Here is a 26,766-nt window from a genome sequence, read left to right on the forward strand (position 1 = left end):
TCTCATTTATCCTCAAATGCACGAATGTCCAAATTATTTTACATTGTGGGCCAGACCAGTAAAACTCCTCTTTCTGTCAGTGTAATTAGGCTTAACTCCACATTTAATCCCTGAGTTATTTTTACATAAGAAAAACAAAGAGCAATTTCAGCATTTAAATAAATGCTGCTGCAGTAACTGAATAATTCTGTCAGCATGACTCTTTTGGCTAAAGCTGTTAGAAATACATGTGTAAATTTAAAGAAAAGGTTCTGTTGGCTTAATGCTGAGACTGTTCTTCACATTTTCCAAAGGTGTCCAGTGGGCCAGCTTGGAGTCTTTGCCGAGCGAATTCTGGCCCTTGAGCCTTATGTTTGACACCCTTTTCTATTGCTTTTCTATTGCTTTGTTCATCCTGGGTTCAGATGCTGTTTTCATGTTTGTAACTTAAGTCATTTTACATAAATCTTAATTTTGCAGCCTTTAGGCTTAAACTATCTGTCACATCTAATCTGCAAACATAAAGAGTCTTTTTTGTGTTTGGAGATTTGCTAGACAATTTTATATTTCTTTGAGTTGTGAAAATTGCTTTCATGTTTCATTGACTCTATATATAAAAGAGTCACTTTGTTTCATGTGCAGTACACAACAACCCTTTCATAACTGCTGTGTTTGATCGCACAAGGGGCATTTTATCTTTATACTGTGTGCAAACTGTGTAAGTTATCGGCTAATGACAGCAAGCTTGGTTGGCAAGCAGTATCCACAGACTTTCTGGCAGATGCCTTCTCATTAGCACTAAGCAACAGACTGAAAAATATTAGACTACCACACAGCAAAACTAGAGCACAAACTTCTTGAGGGTCTGTTAGTGGGGGTGGGTAACATGGCCTCAAAATGATATAATATTTGAGCAATACAGGAAAGGAAATACTGAAAAATGTTTTATTAATGATTGCAGCTCGCAGTCAGCAGCATTTCTAAGTATAAGTGAACGAAGGGCATTTTCCATCCTTCTTTTCTAATGAGCTACAGTCACTGATGACACGCTTCCTAATTTGAAGCGCAAGTCTATTGAAACAAGATGCCCACAGCTGCAGTTGCGTTGTTATAAAGCAGGAGTAGTGACACAGCATTACATCCAGTGGCACCCAAATATATTAAAATAAAGGATCGAATAGCATGGATTTTATTATTCATTTATTTGCCCCAGTGGGGAAATTTGATTGCACTGCATATGACATTTGTATGCATTAATATAAGACAAAATGTTGCCTACAATATACAGAGATTTTCACTCCCGATTGGGCAACCTATGTATTGCTCATGTTCAGACATAGATTGGTTGGAGCAGTAAAAGACAGTTTGGGCCAGTTTATTTGTGAACAAGGGGTGAAAACTGTGCTTCAGTTTAACAGCTTAAGAACACATTCGTTCAGTTTATTTGTCACATATTTGCATTAATCATACTGTGAAACAAACCAACACTATAAACTCATTCGAGAGAGTCAGTTCAGTGATGCAAATTAGGTAAAGTGAAAAAACTCTAAGCCTTAACCCTTTATCACCCAAGTATTACACAGGGTGCCTGGGTGTATTTTCTAATTTTGACTAATTAAAATTACAAAATAATTCTCATCTTTCACGAACCATTTAAATTTTTACCTCTGGGCTAAAATGGCTGAGGAGTTACAGCAATGTGAAATGCACACCTTGTGAATGCTTTGTGCTGCTGTGATACATCAAATATCCCCATAAAGTCTGTCTCCCTAACTTTCCAAAACCATTTAAATGTCTATAATAATAATAATAATGGATTGGATTTATATAGCGCTTTTCAAGGCACCCAAAGCGCTTTACAATGCCACTATTCATTCACTCTCACACTCACACACTGGTGGAGGCAGCTACGGTTGTAGCCACAGCTGCCCTGGGGCAGACTGACAGAAGCGAGGCTGCCATATCGCGCCATCGGCCCCTCTGGCCAACACCAGTAGGCGGTAGGGTAAAGTGTCTTGCCCAAGGACACAACGACCAGCACAACGTCTATAGCACAAATAGTAGTGCTAGAGACATTAGATACAAAGATTAAAACTGTTTCTTGCACCAGTTTGTAAAACATTTATTTCATATGTAAAGTTTAAAAATATATATATTATTAAATTACTCAATCAAAGCATCAAGTGGTCATTTGAGGAACTGCAGTGTTTGGTTCTTCCTTGGCGGCGTTGTGATTAGTGCCTGTAATCAAATGACACATTTTTTTATTAAATAACTAATTACAATTACATCTGTTTGTTAATTTAACTGCGCACATCACCATTGCTATTTTGTTGTCTTGATTCAAATTTCAAGATTTCTATTCCTAACTCTGCTGTAGATGGGACAACATTATATTTCTATGTTTTTCCTTTGTTTCAGTCTGTGACTAACAGGCACACATGCTCCACCAGATGAGTTTCAAAGTCACTGTGTTTATTTTGTCAGGGAGACACAGTGAAAATTGTTGTCTGTGTGTCTGACACACAAAGAGTCATTCAAGTAGGCACCTGCTACAAGCCAAGTATGTAAATGAGCTGGTTGTTCTCGACACACCGACCGTTTCCTCTAGTTCATCTCCAACACTAAAAGAGTTGAGCGTATCATGGTTTAGTGGTTTTTAGTAAATCTACGTCAGTTTGATATGCTAAATATCAGGAGCTACACAGCGACTACAGGCCATTATGAGGGTTTTTAAGACTTAAATATTTAAGTTGTCGCATCCAAATTGGCATTCTTCCAATTGCCTTTGATTAAAGTTTATTTTTGCATCTATTTTCCATTAGAAAGCTGCAATTTGTTAAAAGTGGATAAGTGGATGCTTGTGGTAACAACTCTAATGGTGCATTGCTGTCATTGGTGTGGGAATTTAGTGTTGAGGCACAGACTCAACTTAATGCGTTGCGAGCAGCGTCCTCTGGCTCTTTTCATTAATAAACTCTAACATGGCAGAAATATCCAAGTTAGCAGGTAAATTGTTCACTAAGAATATTATGACTGGGTCCTTTAAAAGAGTGCAATTTACTTATTTCGCTGCAATCTAAGACAAATTAACACTGAAAGATGTTTTTGGTCCTCTCTCTCTTTTTTTGTAATGCTGGAAGCTGATGTCATCAGTTCTTTTACTACATTCCCATCATTATTTTTCATTTATGGTGTTGTAGTACTTGTTGAGCTGATTATTGCACTCCATGTGATAGAATTATGGGAGTGTAGTTGGCATTAGTTATTTTTCTCAGGTCCAGTTTATTGGTGCTTCCTTTTCCTGCCTTTCTGCCTCTCTCCAGTTTTATGAAATTCTTGCTGAGAGGCAGAGTTCAATGTTAAAGAGATCAGTTTTTAAAGGTACTGATTGAACTAATTTGTGTAATTTTTATTTTCTCTTTGATTATTAAAACAGAAAAAAAAAAAAAATTCATTCAAAATACAACCAGTCAGTGTTTCTACAGTGTCTGCCTTTTTGCTCGTTCCCCACCTAGTGTTTGATATTTGACATTATCACGGACCTCAAGTTCACACCAGGCCTTATCAAGCTTCTGATCAGCTATTTACCATTTTGCTGTCCTGCTACTGTTCAATGTTCTTCAAATGAACAGGTAACAGCTCACTGAGCAGGAACTCTGAAGACGTTCTGACTGGCAGACTGGTTCATGGTCTCTGCATTATCAAGCACCTGACCAAAGTAGGAAGTTGATGATGTTTTTTTGGCTTTATCTTCTAGAAACTGCAGTACTTAAAGAAGGAATTTTATGGGAAGTCATGAAATGCTTTGAAAAGCCATCCATCCATCTTCTTCCACTTATCCAATTCTGGTGCTGGAGTCTATCCCAGGGTGAGGCAGGGTATATCCTACAGAGGTTACCAGTTTATTGCAAACACATAGAGACAGACAACCATTCATAATCACATTCACACCTACATCCAACTTACAATAATCAACTAAGTACTAAGTACCCTAAGTACCTGGAGAGAACCCCCACACACATAGGGAGAATACACAGAGAGACACCAGACTGGATTCGAACCCAGAACCTTCTTGCTTGTGAGGCTTACAGCCACACCACCATGCTGTTCCCTTTTTGAAAACATCAGGGTTGATATGAAGATGATAAATAGTACAAATGTTCTGGAAACATGGACGCTGGGATACAGCTTGTGTATGCTTTTTTTCCCCTCTGAGCTTCTAATGGAAAGTCCGGCTCTACAGCTGAGTGGCCAATTGTGTGTCACAAAACAGTCGATTGCTTTTAGTGGGACTAATGCTCTTAATCACTATTAAACTCACTTAAGATTTATCAGCTTTTTAATGAGCGCTGAGTGACTTTTAGAGCCGTTTAGGGCCTTTTGAGGTCAGTAGAAGATAATCCTGACCTTGTAATGTCAGCAATTTTAGCTGCATTACAGGGAACAAGACGGAAGGATATCAGACTTTCAAGTCCTACTTGGAAAGGATTAACATTTCAAGAAGACATTTTACAAAAAAGAATGATTAAAGTCTCACCTTGTCACCACCAAGTCAGTATATCATACAAGAATATTATATGTTACTTTTTCATTTATTTTATTACTTTTTTGGGCCATAAAACATGAGAAAGACACCAAACACAAGATCCTGCAGCTTCATGTCACATTCTATTATTATTCTGTTTCAGATTGATGATGGTTCAGCTGGACTCTGAATGCAATACTTATTGTGAACTTTGGTTTATGTAGATTGATTCAGAACAGGCGAGACCAGATTTGCAATTCCTGCTCATTTATTATACAGTATTATTACAAACAGATTGCATATAATTGCCAGCTTGACTCCATTCAGTAGGAAACTGACTAATGATAGACTGATTTCAACTTAATGCCGTTTTATTTCTGTGTTGATGCATGATGCAAGTTATGCGATCAACAGATCAATAAGTTGACCTTGAAGTCCTTGGTGGATGTAAGGCATGGATTGTTAGCATGACCCCGCTCTACTCATCTACAAAGTTTTATCAGAATTACTTTAAAACTTTTCAAGCTATCGTGTCAACAGTTACACACACCCACACATGCAAACATTACCAAAAACATTACCTCCTTCTCAAAGGTTATGTTTTTATTGGATGTACCATGAAGATACTCAATGTACCTGAAAAACACTTTTAATTAAAAAAAACTTTTTGGCCTTTCTATCAAACATTTTACCGCAAATTTAATACATAAGGCAACCTTTTTTTTCTTGTTGCTGCTGGAAATATTTTTTGATTCTTTATGGAAAAACTGTGAGGTCTGAACAATTCTCACAGTGTGATTTGTTATTTGTCCAGCAACAACTCTGCTGTACCTTTGGACATAAGATTGCACCAAAAGGTGTTTCACCAGGTTTGATGATCAGTGCAGCAGCAAGTGCCTCAATCAATGACAGCATGTGCTGTCGGTGTGTCACGTAAGGAAGCTGTGATGCAGCCTGTGAATATTCTGTAACTATCAAACAGTGTTAGTACTCTCTACAAAACTGCAGAAGCACAGAATGGTTGATTAAATTTGTGTTTTTTGGGCTCCTGCAGGGTAAACCAGATGGGACTCTTTTGAAAGCGCCACTTACTGAAAGATAGTGTGGAGCTTTATCTCGTCATCTTTCCAGTCAACACATCCAAATGGCTTGTCATTGTAGACAGCCACAGCCAGTCATGTGGCTCTACAGAGGCTGTTCTCTTCAGTTAGGGTAACAAATGGTCCAAAAGACCATTTCTGTCTCTGGCACTATGTTTTCCTATTGCCTTTTTTTATATGCAGACACGCAAGCAAATGTGCTTCATACACACTGAAATATGCAAAATTGTATTTACATGTACAGTGAAATAAACAGGCAAATGCATAAAACTGCAAAGAGATCAAAGCATGAAAGTGCATGAACGCACATGGTTGTGACACACAACAAATGTGCATTAGCACATGAGTGCATGCAAAAAGATATAACCTATAAATACAGAAGAAAGAGACAACCATACTTAATATATAAAAACATGCTTACATGAAGTCGAGCACAAACCAAAACAGTTTTTATTTTGTCATCCCAGACGTCACCGTTTCTGTTTTCAGTTGCATGGCATTAGTCACAGTGTGCTACCGACTCAGTTAAAAACAAGTTTAACACGATCACTGTCACTCTGAGTGTCAAACCTACAGACAATTAGCAGTTCAAGCTGCCGCTCTCTTCGTCTTTGTTTAACTGCCTCTGGTCCCACGCTTGGGCTGCACTGTATTCTTTTTGTTGAGCTGACACAGACTTGTGAATCTTGTGAAACATCTAATAAAAAGCATTTCATTTAAAAGATAATACTGAACTTGTATTCACCAAACACACCCTGACATGACTCAAGCAAGTCTGATTGTGTCTCTGGAAGTATAAATAAGCAGCTTTCTATCGCTAAATCAACTTACAGGTAAACGGATATGATATATCAATGCTGAGTTTACTACCTGAGCTTCACACTCGGTTATAAAACTACCTCATAGTCAGCAAATTTGAATAAAAACCATGATATAAAATACTATGAAGTGTATGAACAGACTATAAAATAATATTTCAGAGGTAATCCTGGGTGTCTCTGGAACAGCTTCCATAAAAAAGTAATAGCTCATTAGTTAATTATGTCACTGAGTATTTTTCTGGACTGTCTTTGGTTTATTTGGGAAACTTACTGTAGTTTAGTTATACATGATGTTATGATACTTTAAAATAGCTCATTAGGAATTAGTTAGAAAATGCTCTGTATATATATCTATATACAAATCATCACTGCTTATATATATTAATCTTCAACTGTGTATTTTTGCTACTCATCAGCGATAAATGAATTAGGTCGGCCATGGCGCTCAATAAATTCCTTAGTAACGACTGTAATATAAAAAGTGATCCACAGCTTTTTCTTTCTGCAGCCAGCTGTGCAGAAAGTATCGTAGAAGCATCTTAGAAGCTTTAAATATGCACCAGTCAGCCACAACTTTGAAACTGTCCTGGTCGACGCATGGAGACAGGACCTGGGTAGATGCTAAATTAGATTGGGATCTGGCAAGTTTCAAGGCCGTGTCAAAGCTTTGAGCTCTTTGTGGATTTCTGCACTGCTTCAAGATGTATTTCCCCAATGGGGGAGACTGTGGGGTGAGGGACTAGTCTGGGGTATACGGTATGTGAAAGTAAATTTCACACAAATGCCAGAACCCAAGGTTTCTCAGCAGAGCGTTGTAATGAGATAGTGTTATTCATTGCACTATTTTATATTACTTTCATTTCGTTCAGGTCACAGATTAACATACAGTTTAGTTTTGTTTTATATATTTAACTTTTACCTGAAAGTCCCTTAAGATCTTTTTCTTTTTTTTCTCACAAGAGAACAACATTTCCACAGTTGTGAACTTCTGATTAGATAATAAGATGATTTTCCAAGTATGCCAGATTTATTGAACAACAAGCATTCAGGCATTGTGAGGGGTTTCTGTGGGTCCATCACAGTAACCACTGTGGATATCTAACCCACTCGAATGTCTTTGTTATATCGTCTTGCCTCTCTGGTTTTTGTACCCTCTCTCCCTGTTGTTGTGAAGAGGCCAAGTTTGGGTGTAATAATAGCTCATAATGAGGTTGCTGTCGTCTCCCCGGTCCGCTGCGCCTGACGGCAGATTCCACTCAGTACGAGCTCCCTGTCTGAAAGCTGCCGGAGGAAACAAAACACATAAACAAGAGGATACATGTGGCTGGCTCGTGCAGAGAATCAGTGCTAACCAGGCAACACCCACACAATCACATACTCCTCCCTTCTTTGATACATCTCAAAGCTGAGCTATAAGTGTGTTTCCAGCTGTTCCAAACATGGAGCAGATCACATCTGCTAATGTGTAAACAATTCAGTAAACTCACAGTCGCTGGCTAACTCATCTATGTTGCCACACATTTGTGTGTTAATAGGCATTTTCACATTCACGGCCCGGAAGTCTTATAAATCACCGCTTTTCATAAGCAGCAGTCTCCGAAATTCAGTTAAGCTGATTCAAATTTTTTTATTGTCAGAATGTTATTTAAGTGTCATTTAAAATAGCTTACGGCGGTTTGTAAAGGGACACTGATGTTAGATCAGGACTAGAGAAAGTCTACTGGATGTTACGTAAGGTAGATATCCATGCAGCTTTGTTTATAAGTGTGTCTTAGCAACCACTCAGAAACGGTTCATAAAGTCCTTAATGATTGGATGTGAGCTGGTGACCACCTAGATATTAATGCAAGCATGCGGCAGGCCTGGGGTTTACAATAACCAGTATTTGTTTTAAGGCTTGAAGCTTTTATTGTTATGATCAGCGACCAGACTACAAGCCAATTCAATTAACTTCTCAACTGCATTTAAGGTGTTTCTATTTTTTTTTTTAAGATTTAAATATAGCTGATTGTACTACAAGGCTGCCCAAGAATTCTATAGTCCACTTTTCAAGAGTAAAATTTCTTAGTATTTCATTTGAATCCTATTTAACACTAATTAGCAGGTGTCTATTAGTGCAGTGGATCTGTATGGTCTATGGATGGACTCCACCCACTTGTCTAAATCTAGTCTCTTCTTGCCAGTAGGGATGTTTCACTAGCAAGAACCCCAACCCAAAATATGAATGATACTCATTTATTGATGAGCTACAGCAGAGGGTAAAGTATGGCAGAGGTCTAACTGAAAATCTCTAGTGGCTCCCAGCCTGGCAAATTTCCCGATATGTGTCAGAGAGGCTGACAAAAAGGGGAAAAGTGAAGGAAGGGTAAGGCATACAAATGAGAACAAATGGGTTTGTGGTGCAATGAGTTTACAGGAATTAATGTTTGAGGTTTGGTGCGCTCTGGTTTTTTTCCCCTTGACTCTAAAGAGAATGATAGTCTATAAAATGAGCCAATGTTATTTAGTTAGATCATAGATCAACAAGCTGACAGACTGAATAGACGTCTCTTTGCAACCAGAGGAGTCACCGCCTTCTGACTTAAAAAGAATGCAGGTTTACGGCACTTCTGACTTCACTTTTCAGACATGGAACCTTTTTATGTTAAACAATGAATCATATTTCTTCGAAGGTGTTCCTTTAGGTCTACCCTTCAGTGGACTGTTTATGGGATCAACTCGAGGATGTCATTTTTTATACAATACAACGTTTTACACTGAGAGAAAAAAATAATGGTGCTTTTCATCAGAATCAGAACACACTATTAATCCGGAAGGAAATTATGTGGTTACAGTTGCTCCAAGTCAATGAGTACAGCAACAAACTGAACTGAATTAAATAAAAAATATATATTTCAAAGTTACAAAATATAAGAAATAGCTCTAATATATACAAACAGCTCACTTATAAATATCCAGAATATTACAAAGATTAAATATCAATATGATTGACATTTTACTCTAAACTGTAAATCTATGCATTAGATGGGGGAGTTGTACAGGGAGATGGCCACAGGCAAGAATGATTTCCTGTGTCGTTCAGTGGTGCATTTGGCTAATCTCAGTCTCTCGGTGAACATGCACCTGTGACTGGCCAGCATGTCATGGAGTTGGTGGCAGGTATTGTCCAGCATTGTCCTTATCTTGGATAACATCCGCCTCGCCGACACCACCTTAAGGGAGTCCAGTTCCATCCCCACAACATTGGTGAAAACTTTTGAAGCCAGCAGGTCTCTGTCCAATGGCTGAAGTCTGTGGTGTAGAGGGTGAAGTGGAAAGAGGAGAGGACAGTCCCTTGTGGTGCCTCTGTGTTGCTGATCACCTTATCAGACACACAATGTTGAAGACACACAAATTGTGGTCTTCCTGTCAGGTAATCAACAATCCAAGACACAAGAAAGGCATCCACCTGCATCGCTGTCAGCTTATCACCCAGAAATGTTGGCCTGATGGTATGAACGCACTGGAAAAGTCAAAAAATGTGACCCTCACAGTGCTCGCCGGCTTCCCCAGATGGTCGTAGACACGATTGAGCAGGTAGATGATGGCGTCCTCAGCTCCGAGACGGGGCTGGTAAGTGAACTGAAGGGGATCCTGATGTGACCTGACAATAGGTCAGAGTTGGTTAAGGATGAGTCTTTCCAGGGTCTTCATGAGAAGGGAAGTCAGTGCCACAGGTCTGTAATCCTGGGAGACACTGGGACGTGGCGTCTTTGGTGCAGGATACCGTGTATTTTTTCTTTTTATTGAAATCAACAAATATATAGCTGAGTTTCCAGTTGCCTTTTCAGCATCTTTACATAACTTATTTGGCATCATTCAGCAGTCACATCAGAGCACAATGTAACTCATGCGATTCCATGTCATGTGCAGCAGTTAACTGACATCTGGGAGCAGCAGCAGGCAGTTTGTAGCCAGTTTGCTGGAAGTGTTTAAGCTGTCTGTGAGTAGATGCACACACTGAAGTGTTTCAGGTAAACATCAGTTTAGATTGCAATAACCTCATATTAATAAGATTAATATTGGATGATGTTTAAGCATATTTGGATACTATTGCTATATTATTATTCTTGAGTTGATCCTACCTTGGGTTCCCAGCATTCTGCTTTGCTTAAAAGCAAGAATGTAAATATTATGTTTAATGCTCTACATTAATAAATGGAAACATCCATAATAGTTTCTGTGTAATAAGCAGTAAACAGCTGGAAAATGCAAAACTGCCAGTTTCTATTTACCATGTAATAACCTATTAAAGCAAACTTTAATGTTTGACAATTACCTGGAAATACCTGTGGTATTTCTGTGTATTCTGGTTTGCTTTTAAGCAAAGCAGAATGCTGGGAATCTAATGTAGGAATTATTCAAACAATATAATATAGTACTACTATCCAAATATGCCAAACACAGAGAGAGAGGGAACCATTCACACTCACACTAATCACTTATTAACCTAACCCCACTAACGTCTTTGGACTCTGGTAGGAAGAAAGTGGAATTTAGTACCTTCTTACTATGAGGCAACAGTGTTAACCTGCTTCTTTTTGTTGTTGCATGGGGCAGCACAGTAGGGCATTGGTGCCCTACTGTGCTGCCCCATGCAACAACAAAAAGAAGCACTTTGTCAGACACTTTCCAGATGGTGTTGTAAAGTACTAACAGTAGTTTTGAGGCGTCACGATGCGGCTCAACTTGTTTTACATTACAGTGCAGTACCACCTAATGTGGTAGCACTCCATTCGGCTGAACGTCCCATGATGTCCTTTGTATATGAATGTCCGAAGAAATATTTTGAAAGACAATCAGAAAACCTAGAGAACTCAAGACCACAAAGATGCTACCTAAGACTTCTACATATAGACATGGGCAAAACGTGGACAATATATGAAGGAGTATTTTATATGGTAAAAGATGTACATAGGCATTATATTATTTAGTTAAACCATGACATCTAATTATTAACTGTTTATTTTATCTCAAAGATTACAAAATAGATATCCCCAAATTATTTCTTTTTATCTCAAGAACAATTCAAAAACCGGATCTGTCAGCTGCGAACGTCTGCTGGATATCTTCACAATCGAGTGGCTAAAAATGTTTTTTATTTGTTACATTCTTCTCTTGAAGAATATTTTCCCTCTGCCAGTACTATACAGCTACACCTACAACTGTGTTGTTTACATGAACATGGCTATTTCGGGAGACAAATACAGGATATGGTCTAGGACTAAAAAACACACGTCTCTTACGATAAACAAAGAGCTGTTTAGTTATCACTCTTTCTGTGCTTGATACTGTAATCATACGCCTGAAACTGTATACTTGATCGATGATTCGCCAATCTGATATCATCTTTTACCCTCTCTTAAAAAACTCAACTCGCATAGTAGATTTTTTGGACACTGAGGTTCATAAACTAAGCCTATTAAGGTTATACGAATTGTCTGAAGCAATCCATATAGCGCCCCTCCCTTCCTCCCGTCTTCCCCTTACGAGGAATTTTAATTGGCTGCCACTCATAAACAGAAGGTTGGAACAGCAGGTGGGAGGGGCTTCTGCACTCACAGCAGTGGGGAAACGACTGTCTGAAACCTTATGTTTAAAGCAGCCTGAAGTCTGAGCTCTTGGTTTACAGGGATTATCTGCACAAACACTGATCTCGTTATTTGAGACAGTGCACACATTTAATATGAGTATCTGTAAACTTTGATTACGTTTGATCTGGTTGTAAAGAGACCTTCAAAGAGATAAAATTGACTCTGATACTTTCAGACAGGCTCAGTGCTGCTTTGTGCTTCATATTCTGAAAGGTTCAGCACTTTATTTTCAGATCCCACATTGCCTGGGAGCCTGTGAGCTTGGGGACAACTGAGTGATCCTCTGAGGGCCTGCAGCATCCATTTTCATTACTCACCCCATGCTGCTACTTTGCCCTTTTCAGCATCACAGCAGCCATTTATGGGCAACTCCTCTGGGCCACCACAGCAATCCTGCTCTCTTTATAGCTGCCCAGAGAGACCATCTATCCCTTCATCGCCCCATCAAGCCATTTAGCAAATACTCCTATTGAGTATGAAAGTGCCAGTCTCTTTATTTGCCACTGTCAGTTGGCTAGGAGAGGTCCCTAAATCCTAAACACACACATCTACCTATTTATCAGCTTTGGTTTTAAATAGTCATGGAACATCAATCACAATTTTGGGTGTCTACCGTAAGTCTCTGATTGTTTATCGATCAGTTTCCTGCATGAATCTTGTCTCGTAAATCCATACTCATCCATCATACCGGGTATTTAAAAAGTGCAAAAAGAGCAGCAGCTACACTGCAGTAAGTGCTCGTTCTTATAAAAACAACAGAGAGAAACTCAACTTTCTGCTCTGAGAATAATTAATTTCTGCGTATTACAAATGCGCATTTCTTTATCTTCCTCCTCCTGCAAGACAGAGACTTCCCTGGTCTAAGGGGAAGTAAAAGAAAAAAAACTAACGTTATGTAATTGTTCTTTTAGCAAGCTTACACCGCTCTCTTCATCCGCAGCAAAAAAACCAAAAACAATTTGTTTTCTGTGAATTTCCATCTAGACACATAACCACTGTGAATATGCAAGATAAGTGGGTGGGTGACATTTACAGAATCTGCGCAGGTTACAGTTAAAGACTGAAGTTTCTTCTTTGTTGGCATTATAGTTTTCTGTGTGACAAAATCAAAAAATACGATTTTCAAAAGGAATCTCACTGCTGGTTATGAACCTGAGTTAATGGTTGCAGAAATCATCTTTTAAATAAAAGCACACATACTTTTGACAGCTTTCTGTTCTATCCCAGTAACAGATTGATTAGTTGAACTCTTTGTTTATCATCTATTAAAAAAATCTTAAGGAAAAGTGTCCAATGTTTCATATTTCATGGGTCTCAAGAATTAGAATTTGCTGCCATTATTGGTTTTGTATACACTCATCTGTGTACGATGACCTGCAAAAATTCAAATAAAGCATGAGAATGAGGAAGAAATGTAAATAAATGACTTTGAATGTGGTTGCTGGTGCTGGACAGGCTGGTCTGAGCATTTCACAAACTGCTGATACACCGGACACAACCATGTCTGGGGTTTACAGAGGATGGTCTGATAAAGAGCAGCGGTTCTCTGTGCAGAATAACATCTCTGAACTTGCAGAAGCAGATGGACTGCAGCAGCAGAGGACCACACCTTGTTCTACTCTTATCAGCTAACAGGAAACTAAGGGACGGGTCACACAGCTTCAGCTAGACAACAAAAAACTAAAAACAAGTCCTGGTCTGTTAAGTCTTGATTTTACAAAGCTCAGTTCATCTCAAGATAGTTTCTTAAATATGACAATGAGTTCACGTACTCAAATGGACTCCATAGTCACCAGATCTCAGTCAATTCAGTATTATTTTTACAGCACCAAATCATAACAACAGTTGCCTCAAGGTGCTTTAAATAATACTCAGTCCAGTACTTTCTAATAAGGTGTACTAAAGTGCCCAATTTGTAAATGTAATGGAGGGTGTTTCAAACACACATGCAGTAATTAGAATTTTGTAACTCTTGATTGGACATGAGACGAGTTTAAAGACGACCACAATGTTCTGTGGTATAATGTAGTTGGCATAATTTATTATGCTTTATAGACCAATTATCCAGTGAATCAAGGAAATAACTGCAAGACTCAGTATAACAATAAAAATTAATGTTAACTGAGGTTCAGCAGAATGCACGCAATGAAAAATTAAAGGATTAGCCCATTATGCAATTAGTTAAATAAAAGGAAATGAAACTGCAACTATCTTCAATTCATCATTTTTAAAGAAAATAAAATGCCAGCTTTAGTGTTCCTGGAAAATATTTTGGGTTTTTACTTGAGATTCTGTTGGACAGCTTCCTCATTTTAGTGACTTTTATAGACCGAGTGAATCAGCTGCAATCGGTTGTCATCCTCCAGTTTCTACAGTATATATGGTGACATTTATTTAAAGTATGCAGTCTTGTTCTATTCATTTAGACAGGTTAGAAAGCTCCTGGAGACGTCAAAGATTTAAAATTTGTTCCTCTCCATGAGAGATGCAGGGCGGATGAAGAGGAAACCACCTGAGAACAATTGGGTCTATACAGACAGATGGAGACGCCTGATAGTCTACAGCTACATATGTTTAGAAAGGAAGAGGAGAATGAAATTAACTCAAGGCAGCCAAGTTCACTCTGGACTGGAGCCCATATTCAACTGTTTCTTTGTGTAAGGCAGTATTATGTGAAAAAGTATGAAACAAGATTCAGTTTCTTATCTCAATAAACCAGAAACAAAACCTAATAAAATGGCACACAAATCCAATCACAACAAACAAACAAAAATCCTTAAATGCTAAAACCATTTGTTAGCATACAGCAACCTGTATGCTACATGTACCTTCTGTGATAGATATTAACTTTCCATTGCAGCACAACAGGAAGCTGCGTCAATTGCAGCCATCGTTTTTTTCAAAACCTTTTTTTTTTTTTGGATTTTGTTGTTGTTTTCCCTTCAATCGAGTGCATTTAGCAGAACATCCCTAAAAGGTTATTAGCAGTGATGTTTGGCACAGCCATCAGGTCAGCATCAGCCTGCTTATGCACTTTATTTAGGACTCTGTATGAGTGCGTGTTGGAAAGAAAGCCTCCACATGCTTCCTGGCCTTGAAGCAAAACAGATAGATTCACTTACTGAACTGCATTGAAACAGCCTGACACGATGTCTTTTTACTCCAGTATGACGTGAGGACAACCATTTTAATAAAGATCTATCTAAAAACGTTCTCGTAGCAAACAGCGGCTATAAGACTCGAGCCCGAGTCGCACTGCCGGAGTGGCATGTGCCTCGATAAGCATCGTCGTTCAGACTATTTTTAGTTCTCTGGCATTGTGCCAGATAAAATGCAGACTCTGGAGTGTTCATCAAGTCCATTTCATCAAAGTGAAACACAAGCTGGAGGAAACTACAAGACAACTTATAAACTGCTGTGCAGGCTTTATATAGTGCAAGGTTCCCACTGGTGGTGGGTTGTCAGGTACAAGACGAGGAGGATATTTAGCGCTTCTGTGAGTCACACCTGAGGAGGTCAGAACTACCATAGAAACTAAATTGCCTGACTTTGATGATGCTTTACGTCATGCAGATAAAAGTATCCTTCAGTGATCTTTAAATGGCCGGCAGATACGGTATGTCTGCACTTGTTAGTTACACACTTTACAGGGTGGAGTAGCTGTTAAATGTGTTTTAGTCAGTACCTAACATTTTAGGCACTTAACTATAGAACTTTAACCTAATGAAGACTTAGTCTTCTTTTAAATAAGAAGACGCTCTGATGATTTCTGGTCAATGACAGCCACATTTTGTTATACTGTATGGTTAACACTGCTCAAAAACACTTCACAGTATAACACAAAGTCAGTTAAATTTTAGGGATAATCCTGTCCTGCTAGGAAGCAGAAAATATTGTGAATCCATTTTACCTGCTTTGCATATGAAAGTGACAACAGGTACAAAAACAAGGACATCCCCAAAAAGAGAATGGCTTTGGAGGGAGTGCAAAAGACCATTGCTTTCTCCTGACTGATATTTTTTCGAGTTTTTCTTGGTGCTACTGTCCTTGTCACTACTGATGGCATGAAAACGAAACAGTATCTGAAGCCCACAAGACAGTTTGGCTAGAAAAAAGTACACAAGTTGCCTGCTGGATTTTATTTTGTAGGGCTTGAGTAGTGCTCCAAACCTTCGTGTGACAGTACATACTGTAGCTGCTCTGCCTGTGCAGCTTGAATGAGTGTTACCTTGCTGCTGTCTCTTCAGTGTACTTTCAATTGCACCAAAGCACATGAAATTGATCTGTGTTATCCTTGAATTTTAACTGCTTAGTGTATTTAGGCCTTATGTACTCACGGGACAGTGCTTCATTGTTCTGGGCACATTGCAAATAGTCACCTGCAAGGACTATGAGGCAGGCATACTCATTACAATGAGCTGACCGACTGTACATAGTGACAACTGCAGCATTTTGAGCTCAAAAGATTAGCTCTGCTTACGCTCTCCTTTTTTGGTTGCAAGGCTGTAAAGGTTTAAATGACACAAATTCAGTTGGCACACTAACCTTTCTTTTTCTATTACAAAACAGGTCATGAGCACCACAGACCACATCCTTTAAACTGAACGTTGAACTTTACAATAAGGATTTTTCTGATGACTTTTCTGTTTATGCACTGGCTGCTTGGATGTTCTGTAGCTGGGCTGTTGAGGCAGATAAATTACAAGCCTGATAACCACAAAGAGAAGTTGAATGTGATCTTATTACTCCTTATTTGCAGTCTTATTTGTTGTCAATCATTAGAAACAGCAAAAAAAAATCTAAATCAAAGCATGATTTTGTCAAAAGACCACCTGCTGCCACCTACTTTTTTTTTAAAAATAAATCGGAAAATTCATGGATAACAACAATCATTATATTTAACCATTAACAAATATCGCTTCAATAAAAGAGCTTGTCCATACTGGCAGAATAACCATTAGAGAAACATAAAAAAATATTTTGGTAATTACTAATGGCATTAAAACACTCAGTGGTGATCTATATACGCAAATGTATGTAAGAGCAATCATAGTGTTGTTTACATATGGCTGATATGGGGTTATTTATCTTGAACTGTTAAATCCAAATGGGCTCCTGTCTACACACAGAACCACTGACATGATTATGAAAACTGCTGCTTGTTGGATTATATCCCTCAAAAAAGATGCTAATTTTTTGCTGAGTTTATCTATGATTTCATGCTCCTCTGTTCATTACACAAAAGCAATAATGCAAAGAAAAGCTTTCTGAGTGGCAGCTTATGTGCTCATCTTCTTTTGAGGGGGGACAGTATTAACCTGTCTGAGTCATAATCCCACCTGTATTAAAACTGTGGCGTCGCTGGTGCAGCCGCAGGCTATTTTCTACGTGACAAACTGAAATCCTCAAAGCAATGAATTCCAGTGGAATTCAAGTAGATTTATTTCAAAAGCAGGAACTATTTCTGTGTACACACACTATATATACCCACTGTATATATACTGTCTCTTCAGACCTTAGAAAGATCAGGTCTTTTATTTTTGAATGAGTTGCATTTTTATCATTTTGACCTGAGTGAACTGAATTTAAAAATGAGGCTGACCTGGGTGGACCGCAGAGATTTGAAAGAGTCAGCACCTCTGAGGTTCCACAGGGTCAAATTATGGACATCACATATAAATGAAGACTTTTATGAGAGGTAAAGTATTTACAGTATTGGTTAATATATTCTCTTCTCTCCCGCTAGATCTGTACTCCTGACCTTGTGGTGTTCCTGGCCTGCACTAACCACCGTTTGAAGGAGAGGCTGCAGAAACGAGCCGAGCAGCAGGGACGGCCTGACGACAACCCCAAGGCCATTGAGCGCCGCCTGACCAACTTCAAACAAAACACCATTCCTCTGGTCAAATACTTCCAGGAAAGGGGACTTATTGTTACGGTAAGGCTGCCGAAAAACCCATTTTTAGAGAGACTCATACAGCACTTCAAACCAAAGGATGTGGAGATCAGGGTGGTGGGTGGGTGAGCACGGCTTCCAGCTGGCACAGAATTGACATTCACATAATCATCCATCCATTCGTTATTTTTCTTAACTACTTACCCAGCCCCAGTTTCCACAAGAGTTGGAGCCTATCCCAGACACCGCACAGTGCTCTCACAGAGAGACGCAACCCTGTATGGTGACATCCACAACTACGGCCAATTTAGAATCACCAATGAACCTAAAATTGTTCGTTTTTTGTGGCAGTAAGTCACAGCTATGCCAAACCCACATAGAAAGGCGGATGGAGCCAGAACCAACCTCAAAAGTTAACCATTACATCACCTTGAATCACCACCATGTATGACTGCAGGCAATTTAAAAACCACAGCATCTGATGAGACTGTTCCCACTGGGCAAGTCTTAATGCCAGGTCAATAAAATGAAGAAAAAGTTCTCTTTGGATGCAACTTGGGAAAAAAAGCTATTGTTTCCGTGATCATAAACAACAGGGCTGAGCAAATGCCATTTTTGTTCCAATGAGGTTGCTTGGTAAAAACTCTTTATATGAGGACTTTATTAGTCCTCTTAAAAGAAATCCACCTGATATTTGTTAAAACAAAGTCTGTTAAGACAAAGTTGTTGAGACAGTGTGCACAAAATTAGAAATCTATTTTATAGCTGCAGAGATATAGTCTGAATGAAAGGCCTGACCATGCTTGGTAGGTCAGTGTTATCCTTCTGTCTGACAGGGCTTGCCTGGATGCATAGATGTAGGCCTGTGCATAGCGATTTTGTCAAAATGACCCAAGATCTTCATTGTCATTCTTACCACTCTCACCACAGCAGGAGCGTGCATTCAAAGTCAAGTACGTTTCCAACCTGTGTCAGTTAGTTTCTGATTGTTTGGAGCTGAAATCCAGACTGCTGCTGTTGAAACAGAGATTTCAGTGTTAACTGGAGACCTCTGGGATATTTATCTGATTGTGTGGCTTGGTGCAAAGTGGCATTGAGTTACCCTTGGCATGTGTGAGTTGAGTGCAAATAGAGATATTGGCTCCTGCAGTCAGCAGCCCACTCTTCTGGTGGGAGTCTTATTGATCTGTCTGAGTGTCAGCTCAGTGTCGTCTTCTTTGAAGCAGAGGGAATACTGAATAACTTCTCTACTGTATTATTGCAAGAAAGAGACTTTATTTGCATTCATATGGATTTGGATCTTTGTCTTGGGATTTCTTCAAATCAAATGCATAGAATAACCTTCACTGGATTTTCATATCAACACTAAAAAGAAGGATTATGTAACTTTTGCTTCCTGTCACCTCAGGTAACAGTGAAAACATCAGCGTCATTAAGGGGTTGGCTCTACACATATTCCCATTTAATTTGCTTGCTTTGTTAATTCATGTGTTATGTTTTTCCAGTTTCTTAGCAAGCTATTTTTATGCTCTGCTTATTTTCTTTTTTTTCTGGCCAGCTGTTCTATCTCATCACACTTCTTGAATCTCATTTCTGATTCGGTGTTGCTTTTTCTCTCTTTTTCAATACACTCTACCTGCACTCAGCGAGCCTGTTTGTCAGAGAGATAACAGGCTTTTTGTTTGTTTGTTTCAAATCCAATAACCTGCATTTCTTTGGACTGTGGGGAGAGGAGCAGAAAGAAGAACAGGTTTTAAAGTATTCATGACTTCTAAATTTTGCATCTTGTCGACCCCCTGTGTGCAGTGCGTTGCTGTGCTGCAGTCTTCTTGAAAAATGGTGGAAGACACATCACGTATAAGGTGTCATTAATATATCTGCAACGTGGATGAAATGGTATGGTTGCAAATCTGGCAAGTTTTTAATGTACTGTGCGCTGGCACCCATTCCAGTTTGCGTCATTTTCACTACTGAACGTTCTCCATCAGAGGCCTAAGGACAGTACAGTGGGACTCCACATTTATAGTTTCATCAGGGGAGACAATTTCATGGTGCTCAGCCTTGTGACAGTAAAAGATTAGCATGGTCCTGCTCCTGGTCAGCACCATGCATGTCACTGGGATTGAAAACTGTGGACTCATTTTGCTGAAAGATGCTGAAAACTGCTTTTACTCTCTAGTGATGCTCTTGCTTACAAGCAATAACGTGAAAAACTTTCCAGATAAATGTCAACTAGAAATATGCGAAAACATAACCTACCTCACTTACCGTAATAAAAGCAAAATGGACAATTCCCCTGGCTTTGACAAGGGGAAACCAGAGCATAATGTAAAAGTGACTCCCCTCATCCCCACTTCCTGTGAAAGACCAAAATAGTAAACACAACATTTTCAAAACCCTTAGTTTACCTGGATGCAAGCCCAGTAATCCAGGTAACGAAATCAAAGAAAATTAGACGTTATCTCGTCACCTGGATGCAGCATTTTCAGTGAAACGAATGTTTCATCGCTCATCCAACTGACGTCTTTAGTCTCTCATTATTGAGCATGCATCAAGACACCTAGTTTACCCACCACCAAAAGAAAACATAAGACCTTTTACACTTCTCTTTGACATAAACAGGAAGAAAATGTGTTAATAAGAAAGTTTTCCCAGACCAGAATAATAGGATCTCAATTCAAAGTAGGTACCCTAAGTTTTCAGCCAGACACAGAAGAGGGAGGAAAAGACACTATTCACACACCATCAGAGTCATAACTCTGATGGTGTGTCATAATGCAGGTCATAACAGCTGCAGAAGAAATCAATACACTTCATAATATTTTCCACTTCAATAACAAAACACCTCCCCCAAAAAACCCAAAGATGAGAAAAAGGTGAGAAAGGTGTTAGAAAAAATAGCAACATGCAAAATAGTTATAGGGTGTTTTTTTTTCACTGCTACCAGCATTCATGTGTCACAGCTGCAGTTTTAATTGAAATTATTTATTCCTCTAGAATTAAAAATAACAATGCAATGTGTTGATTTATTCTCAGTGGTGGCTCTGCTCCCTCAGCTTCATAGCTACATGGCTGTGTGGTCAAAAGACCATCAATACCTAATATAGATTTATGCCTACTTTAATCATCATCAAAGGCTGATATTGCCCAACTGCATTCTGTGGTCTTCTTTTGTCCGAAAACACATTAAAAAAAGACTTTTCATTTTGAAGTTAAATCCTGAATCTGTTGAGACACAATGTCACGGCTGGCGGGGTGAGCCGTGTGGTGTGGAGGAAAGGAGGACCCAAAATGCAGACAGCGACTGGTGATTCGAGTGAGGTTTATTTACAAGTGGTGGAGTGGCAAAACAGGCAGTGAGGGGAGAGTATTTACAGTACACAAATAACAGAACCGAGGGCAGGACAGAACATAAACCTAAACTGGGTGAGCTAAATAACAAACCTGAGATCATACGAATGGGGTGGGAGGCAGAGAGACACAGACGAGGAACGGACACCATGAAACACAGACGAGCCGACAACGAACACAGACCGACACCCACTATAAATACACACACCAGGTAATCAGGAAATGGCACACAGGAGGGGACACAGCTGGAACTAATGGACATAACGAGACACAACCCTACAAAGTAAAACAGGAAACACACAGACTGTTTTACATAACAACACGAGGACATGAACAGAGCACCGAGGGAGACGCAGGTAGGGAAAATAAACACAACCAAACACCAACAACCAATACAAGATCAGAATAAACTAGAAAGTGATAATCATCAACTGAAAGCGCTGGGTCACCGACCCAGGACCATGACAGTACCCCCCCTCCAAGGGCTGGCTCCAGACAGCCCAAAACAAAAACAGACAACCAACCCAGGGCGGGCGGCGGGGGCCCAGGACGGAGGGACCACAACCAAACAAAAACAAGCTCCAGCGAACCAAGGGAATCGCCCAAAACAAAAACACACATGCCGGAGTCCAAGAACAAAACACAGTTCAGGAGGCCGGCCCGGAGGCTGACAACTCAGAAGTCCAGGACAATGCATCTTCTGAGGCCGGCTACGTTGGAGACACAGATTCAAAAGCCGACCGCGCGGAAGGCAGCGGTGGCGAAGCGGAAACAGTTCAGGGGGCCGACCGTGCACACGGCAGCGGCGGCGACGGGGAAACAATTCAGGGGGCCGACCATGCACACGGCAGCGGCGGCGACGGGGAAACAAGTCAGGGGGCCGACCGTGCACACGGCAGCGGCGGCGACGGGGAAACAAGTCAGGCGGCCGACCGTGCGGACAGCAACGGCGGCGACGACACAAGTCCGGAGGCCGGCCGCGCGGAAGGTAGCGGCGGCGTTTGGGAGGACGTCCATATCGACGATGACGCCCAACAAGCGGCCTGGCAGATGACCGCCGATGTCGAGGCGGCAGTTTGGGACCTGAAGGTGGCGTGGCCCCTGCAGCACCAGATGAGGCGGAAGCTGAGGCAGAGGCTGGACCAGACGAGGCGGAAGCTGAGGCTGGACCAGACGAGGCGGAAGCTGAGGCTGGACCAGACGAGGCGGAAGCTGAGGCTGGACCAGACGAGGCGGAAGCTGAGGCTGGACCAGGCGAGGCGGATGCTGAGGCTGGACCAGGCGAGGCGGATGCTGAGGCTGGACCAGACGAGGCTGATGCAGAGGCTGGACCAGGCGAGGCGGATGCTGAGGCTGGACCAGGCGAAGCTGATGCAGAGGCTGGACCAGACGAGGCTGATGCAGAGGCTGGACCAGACGAGGCTGATGCAGAGGCTGGACCAGACGAGGCTGATGCAGAGGCTGGACCAGACGAGACGGAAGCAGAGGCTGGACCAGGCGAAGCTGATGCAAAGGCTGGACCAGGCGAAACGGAAGCCGGAGCTGGACCAGGCGACGATGAAGCCGGAGCTGGACCAGGCGACAGCGTGGGTGAAGCCGGAGCTGGACCAGGCGACGGCGTGGGTGAAGCCGGAGCTGGACCAGGCGACGGCGTGGGTGAAGCCGGAGCTGGACCAGGCGACGGCGTGGGTGAAGCCGAGGCTGCAGCTGGCGAGGATGAAGACACGGAGGCTGCAGCTGGCGAGGATGAAGACACGGAGGCTGCAGCTGGCGAGGATGAAGACACGGAGGCTGCAGCTGGCGAGGATGAAGACACGGAGGCTGCAGCTGGCGAGGATGAAGACACGGAGGCTGCAGCTGGCGAGGATGAAGCCGCTGCTGCTGTCGGCGGTGTGGATGAAGCGGCAGCCGGTGAGGATGATGAGGCTGCAGCTGGCGGCTGGACGGGCTCCTCGGGCCCTCCAGCTGACGAGGCAGGAAGCTGGCTGGGTTCTCCTGAACCTCCAGCTGGCGAGTCTTGGGGCTGGACGGGCTCCTCGGGCCCTCCAGCTGGCGAGTCTTGGGGCTGGACGGGCTCCCCGGGCCCTCCAGCTGGCGAGTCTTGGGGCTGGACGGGCTCCTCGGGCCCTCCAGCGGACGAGACAGGCAGCTGGACGGGCTCCTCGGGCCCTCCAGCGGATGAGACAGGCGGCTGGACGGGCTCCTCGGGCCCTCCAGCGGACGAGACAGGCGGCTGGACGGGCTCCTCGGGCCCTCCAGCTGACAAGACAGGAGGCTGGACGGGCTCCTCGGGCCCTCCAGCTGACGAGACAGGAGGCTGGACGGGCTCCTCGGGCCCTCCAGCGGATGGGACAGGCGGCTGGACGGGCTCCTCGGGCCCTCCAGCTGACGGGACAGGAGGCTGGACGGGCTCCTCGGGCCCTCCAGCTGACGGGACAGGAGGCTGGACGGGCTCCTCGGGCCCTCCAGCTGACGGGACAGGGGGCTGGACGGGCTCCTCGGGCCCTCCAGCGGACGAGACAGGCAGCTGGACGGGCTCCTCGGGCCCTCCAGCGGACGAGACAGGCGGCTGGACGGGCTCCTCGGGCCCTCCAGCTGACGAGACAGGAGGCTGGACGGGCTCCTCGGGCCCTCCAGCGGATGGGACAGGCGGCTGGACGGGCTCCTCGGGCCCTCCAGCTGACGGGACAGGAGGCTGGACGGGCTCCTCGGGCCCTCCAGCTGACGGGACAGGAGGCTGGACGGGCTCCTCGGGCCCTCCAGCTGACGGGACAGGGGGCTGGACGGGCTCCTCGGGCCCTCCAGCGAGAATAGTCTCAGGACCAGCGGGCACAGGGGCCCCTGGCGGGCGCAGAACAGAACCAGCAGGCGCGGAGGCCTCTGGCAGGCGCAGAACAGAACCAGCAGGCGCGGAGACCTCTGGCAGGAACAGATCAGAACCAGCTGATCAGAACCAGCAGGCGCACGGGCCTCTGGCAGGAACAAATCAGAACCAGCAGGCGCACGGGCCTCTGGCAGGAACAAATCAGAACCAGCAGGCACACGGTCCTCTGGCAGGAACAAATCAGAACCAGCAGGCACACAGGCCTCTGGCAGGAACAAATCAGAACCAGCAGGCGCACGGGCCTCTGGCAAACACAAAGCTGACTGCAGCTGCACCGAGCATTGACTCAGCTCAGGCAGCGACAGCCGGGTGCAGTCCTCAGCTGGCTTCTTTACCTCCAGGGGTCCAGAGTCTGCTGGCGGCTGAAACCCAGCCTCTGGGGAGGCCCTGGAGTGCGTCTCAGTCTCAGAACTGGCCAGCTCTTGAGGAGTGTTTTCATTGTTGTTAGGTTTGTCTCTCTGCTTGGAATAAGAAGTTGTTGAACTGTCCTTTATGGGTTGAATTGGCCTAGCTGGTTGTACAGGAGGAGTTGGTGAAGATGATGGCTGAATTGGTGGCTGAGCTGATGAGTCTTCGACCAACTGAGCTATTGACTGGGCTATGGGTCGTGAGGCTGGATGTGACGGAGATGACGACTGAGCGGCTAACTGAGCTGGTGGCTGCTGTGCAGCTAACTGAGCTTCAGGCTGGGCAGCCAACTGAGCTTCAGGAAACACAATCTTATTAACGACAGTTGCAGGCGAGCCAGGGAAAACACCATTATCCTCACTGGCAGCACAGAAAACGGCCCCAGAATAAACAGTCCTTAAATTTGAAAGCTCGTGATTATTGTCTTTTCCACTCACCACAGCCTGCAGTGCTATAGTCCTAATATCCAGCTGTGGGGTGACGCGCCGACGGCGCGATCGTCGCCTCCTCCCTGCGGACGGCTCTGGCGGGCCGGGCAAAACCTCCGGCGGGCCGGGCAAAACCTCCGGCGGACCGGGCAAAACCTCCGGCGGGCCGGGCAAAACCTCCGGCGGGCCGGGCAAAACCTCCGGCGGGCCGGGCAAAACCTCCGGCGGGCCGGGCAAAACCTCCGGCGGGAGAAGCTGACGTGGCTGTTCCGGGGCGGCCGTAGTCCGCTGCTGCTGGACAAAGTCTGTGGATTCCCGAGCTTGCACCACCTCCCGGGCTTTATGCAGGTTGCGAATTAAGTCCGAAAGTCCCTCGAACTGGCAGAGGTAGGAATTCCCTTCCAGGATTGCCTCGATGGCTTTTAACCCCACCACTTTCGCACTTGCGTTGGTGGTGTGGGTTACCCAGTCCATCAGGCGTTGGATGCGTGCGAGGTCGCTCTCCCCAGACAAAGCTGCTGGATCCATCTTGTGGTCGGCTCGTACTGTCACGGCTGGCGGGGTGAGCCGTGTGGTGTGGAGGAAAGGAGGACCCAAAATGCAGACAGCGACTGGTGATTCGAGTGAGGTTTATTTACAAGTGGTGGAGTGGCAAAACAGGCAGTGAGGGGAGAGTATTTACAGTACACAAATAACAGAACCGAGGGCAGGACAGAACATAAACCTAAACTGGGTGAGCTAAATAACAAACCTGAGATCATACGAATGGGGTGGGAGGCAGAGAGACACAGACGAGGAACGGACACCATGAAACACAGACGAGCCGACAACGAACACAGACCGACACCCACTATAAATACACACACCAGGTAATCAGGAAATGGCACACAGGAGGGGACACAGCTGGAACTAATGGACATAACGAGACACAACCCTACAAAGTAAAACAGGAAACACACAGACTGTTTTACATAACAACACGAGGACATGAACAGAGCACCGAGGGAGACGCAGGTAGGGAAAATAAACACAACCAAACACCAACAACCAATACAAGATCAGAAAAAACTAGAAAGTGATAATCATCAACTGAAAGCGCTGGGTCACCGACCCAGGACCATGACACACAATACACAAACAATCCTTGTGTCCTCATTTTTCATCAAAGCGCTGCAGACTGAGTACCTAAGAAAAGCTCTAGATAAAAAAATAGAATCTTTTTATATCAATGCAATGCATTACAGAACAAAATGGTACATACCAGCGTTAAAACTCTAAGAATGGGAAATAGCAAAGGAAAACTACAAAAAAAGGACAATAATAAATGGCCTTGGATAGAGTGCATTAAAAACTTGAACCCATAGTGTGGAAATGTAAGTATGACTTAAATAGCAGTTGGCATTGAGACCGTTTGATGCCTCCAGTCATCTAGACATAACTAAATAACACCAGAAAGGGTATGACATTCAAAAAGTAAAATGTTGAGAAAAATAATAAAGGTTTGTTTAATCTTGCCAAGTTTTTTTCTGGTTTGATCACAGAATAAAGCATTCATACTTCACAATTCTGTGTAAGCACCATGAGTCCAACAGGAAAAAAGTGAAGTGCTTTTAAAAAGAGGGACATCATCCATCCACAAAAAGTGTTGAGGAGTTCTGGTTGTTCAGAAGAAACACTGATGAAGAGCTCAAATAATAAATACAAGTTAATTCTATCTTCTCAGCCGGAGGAGATCTGT

General features: G+C 42.9%; 1 protein-coding gene and 1 long non-coding RNA gene across 2 annotated transcripts in view; both read left to right on the forward strand.

Annotated features, from left to right (window-relative positions):
- Window positions 1-26,766, forward strand: part of ak5 (adenylate kinase 5) — a 118,855-nt gene that overhangs the window by 16,972 nt on the left and 75,117 nt on the right. The window contains exon 6 of the mRNA XM_085141446.1: window positions 17,808-17,999. Within this exon, the coding sequence (XP_084997572.1) occupies window positions 17,808-17,999 (192 nt within the window). The remainder of the gene's footprint in view (window positions 1-17,807; window positions 18,000-26,766) is intronic.
- On the forward strand, window positions 2-15,117 carry LOC146497382 (uncharacterized). Its single transcript, XR_014870876.1, has 2 exons — window positions 2-9,203; window positions 9,263-15,117. It is a non-coding gene; the product is annotated as an uncharacterized LOC146497382 (long non-coding RNA).

This window comes from Neolamprologus multifasciatus, chromosome 18, assembly GCF_963576455.1.
Source record: "Neolamprologus multifasciatus chromosome 18, fNeoMul1.2, whole genome shotgun sequence".
In the NCBI taxonomy this organism is placed as follows: domain Eukaryota; kingdom Metazoa; phylum Chordata; class Actinopteri; order Cichliformes; family Cichlidae; genus Neolamprologus; species Neolamprologus multifasciatus.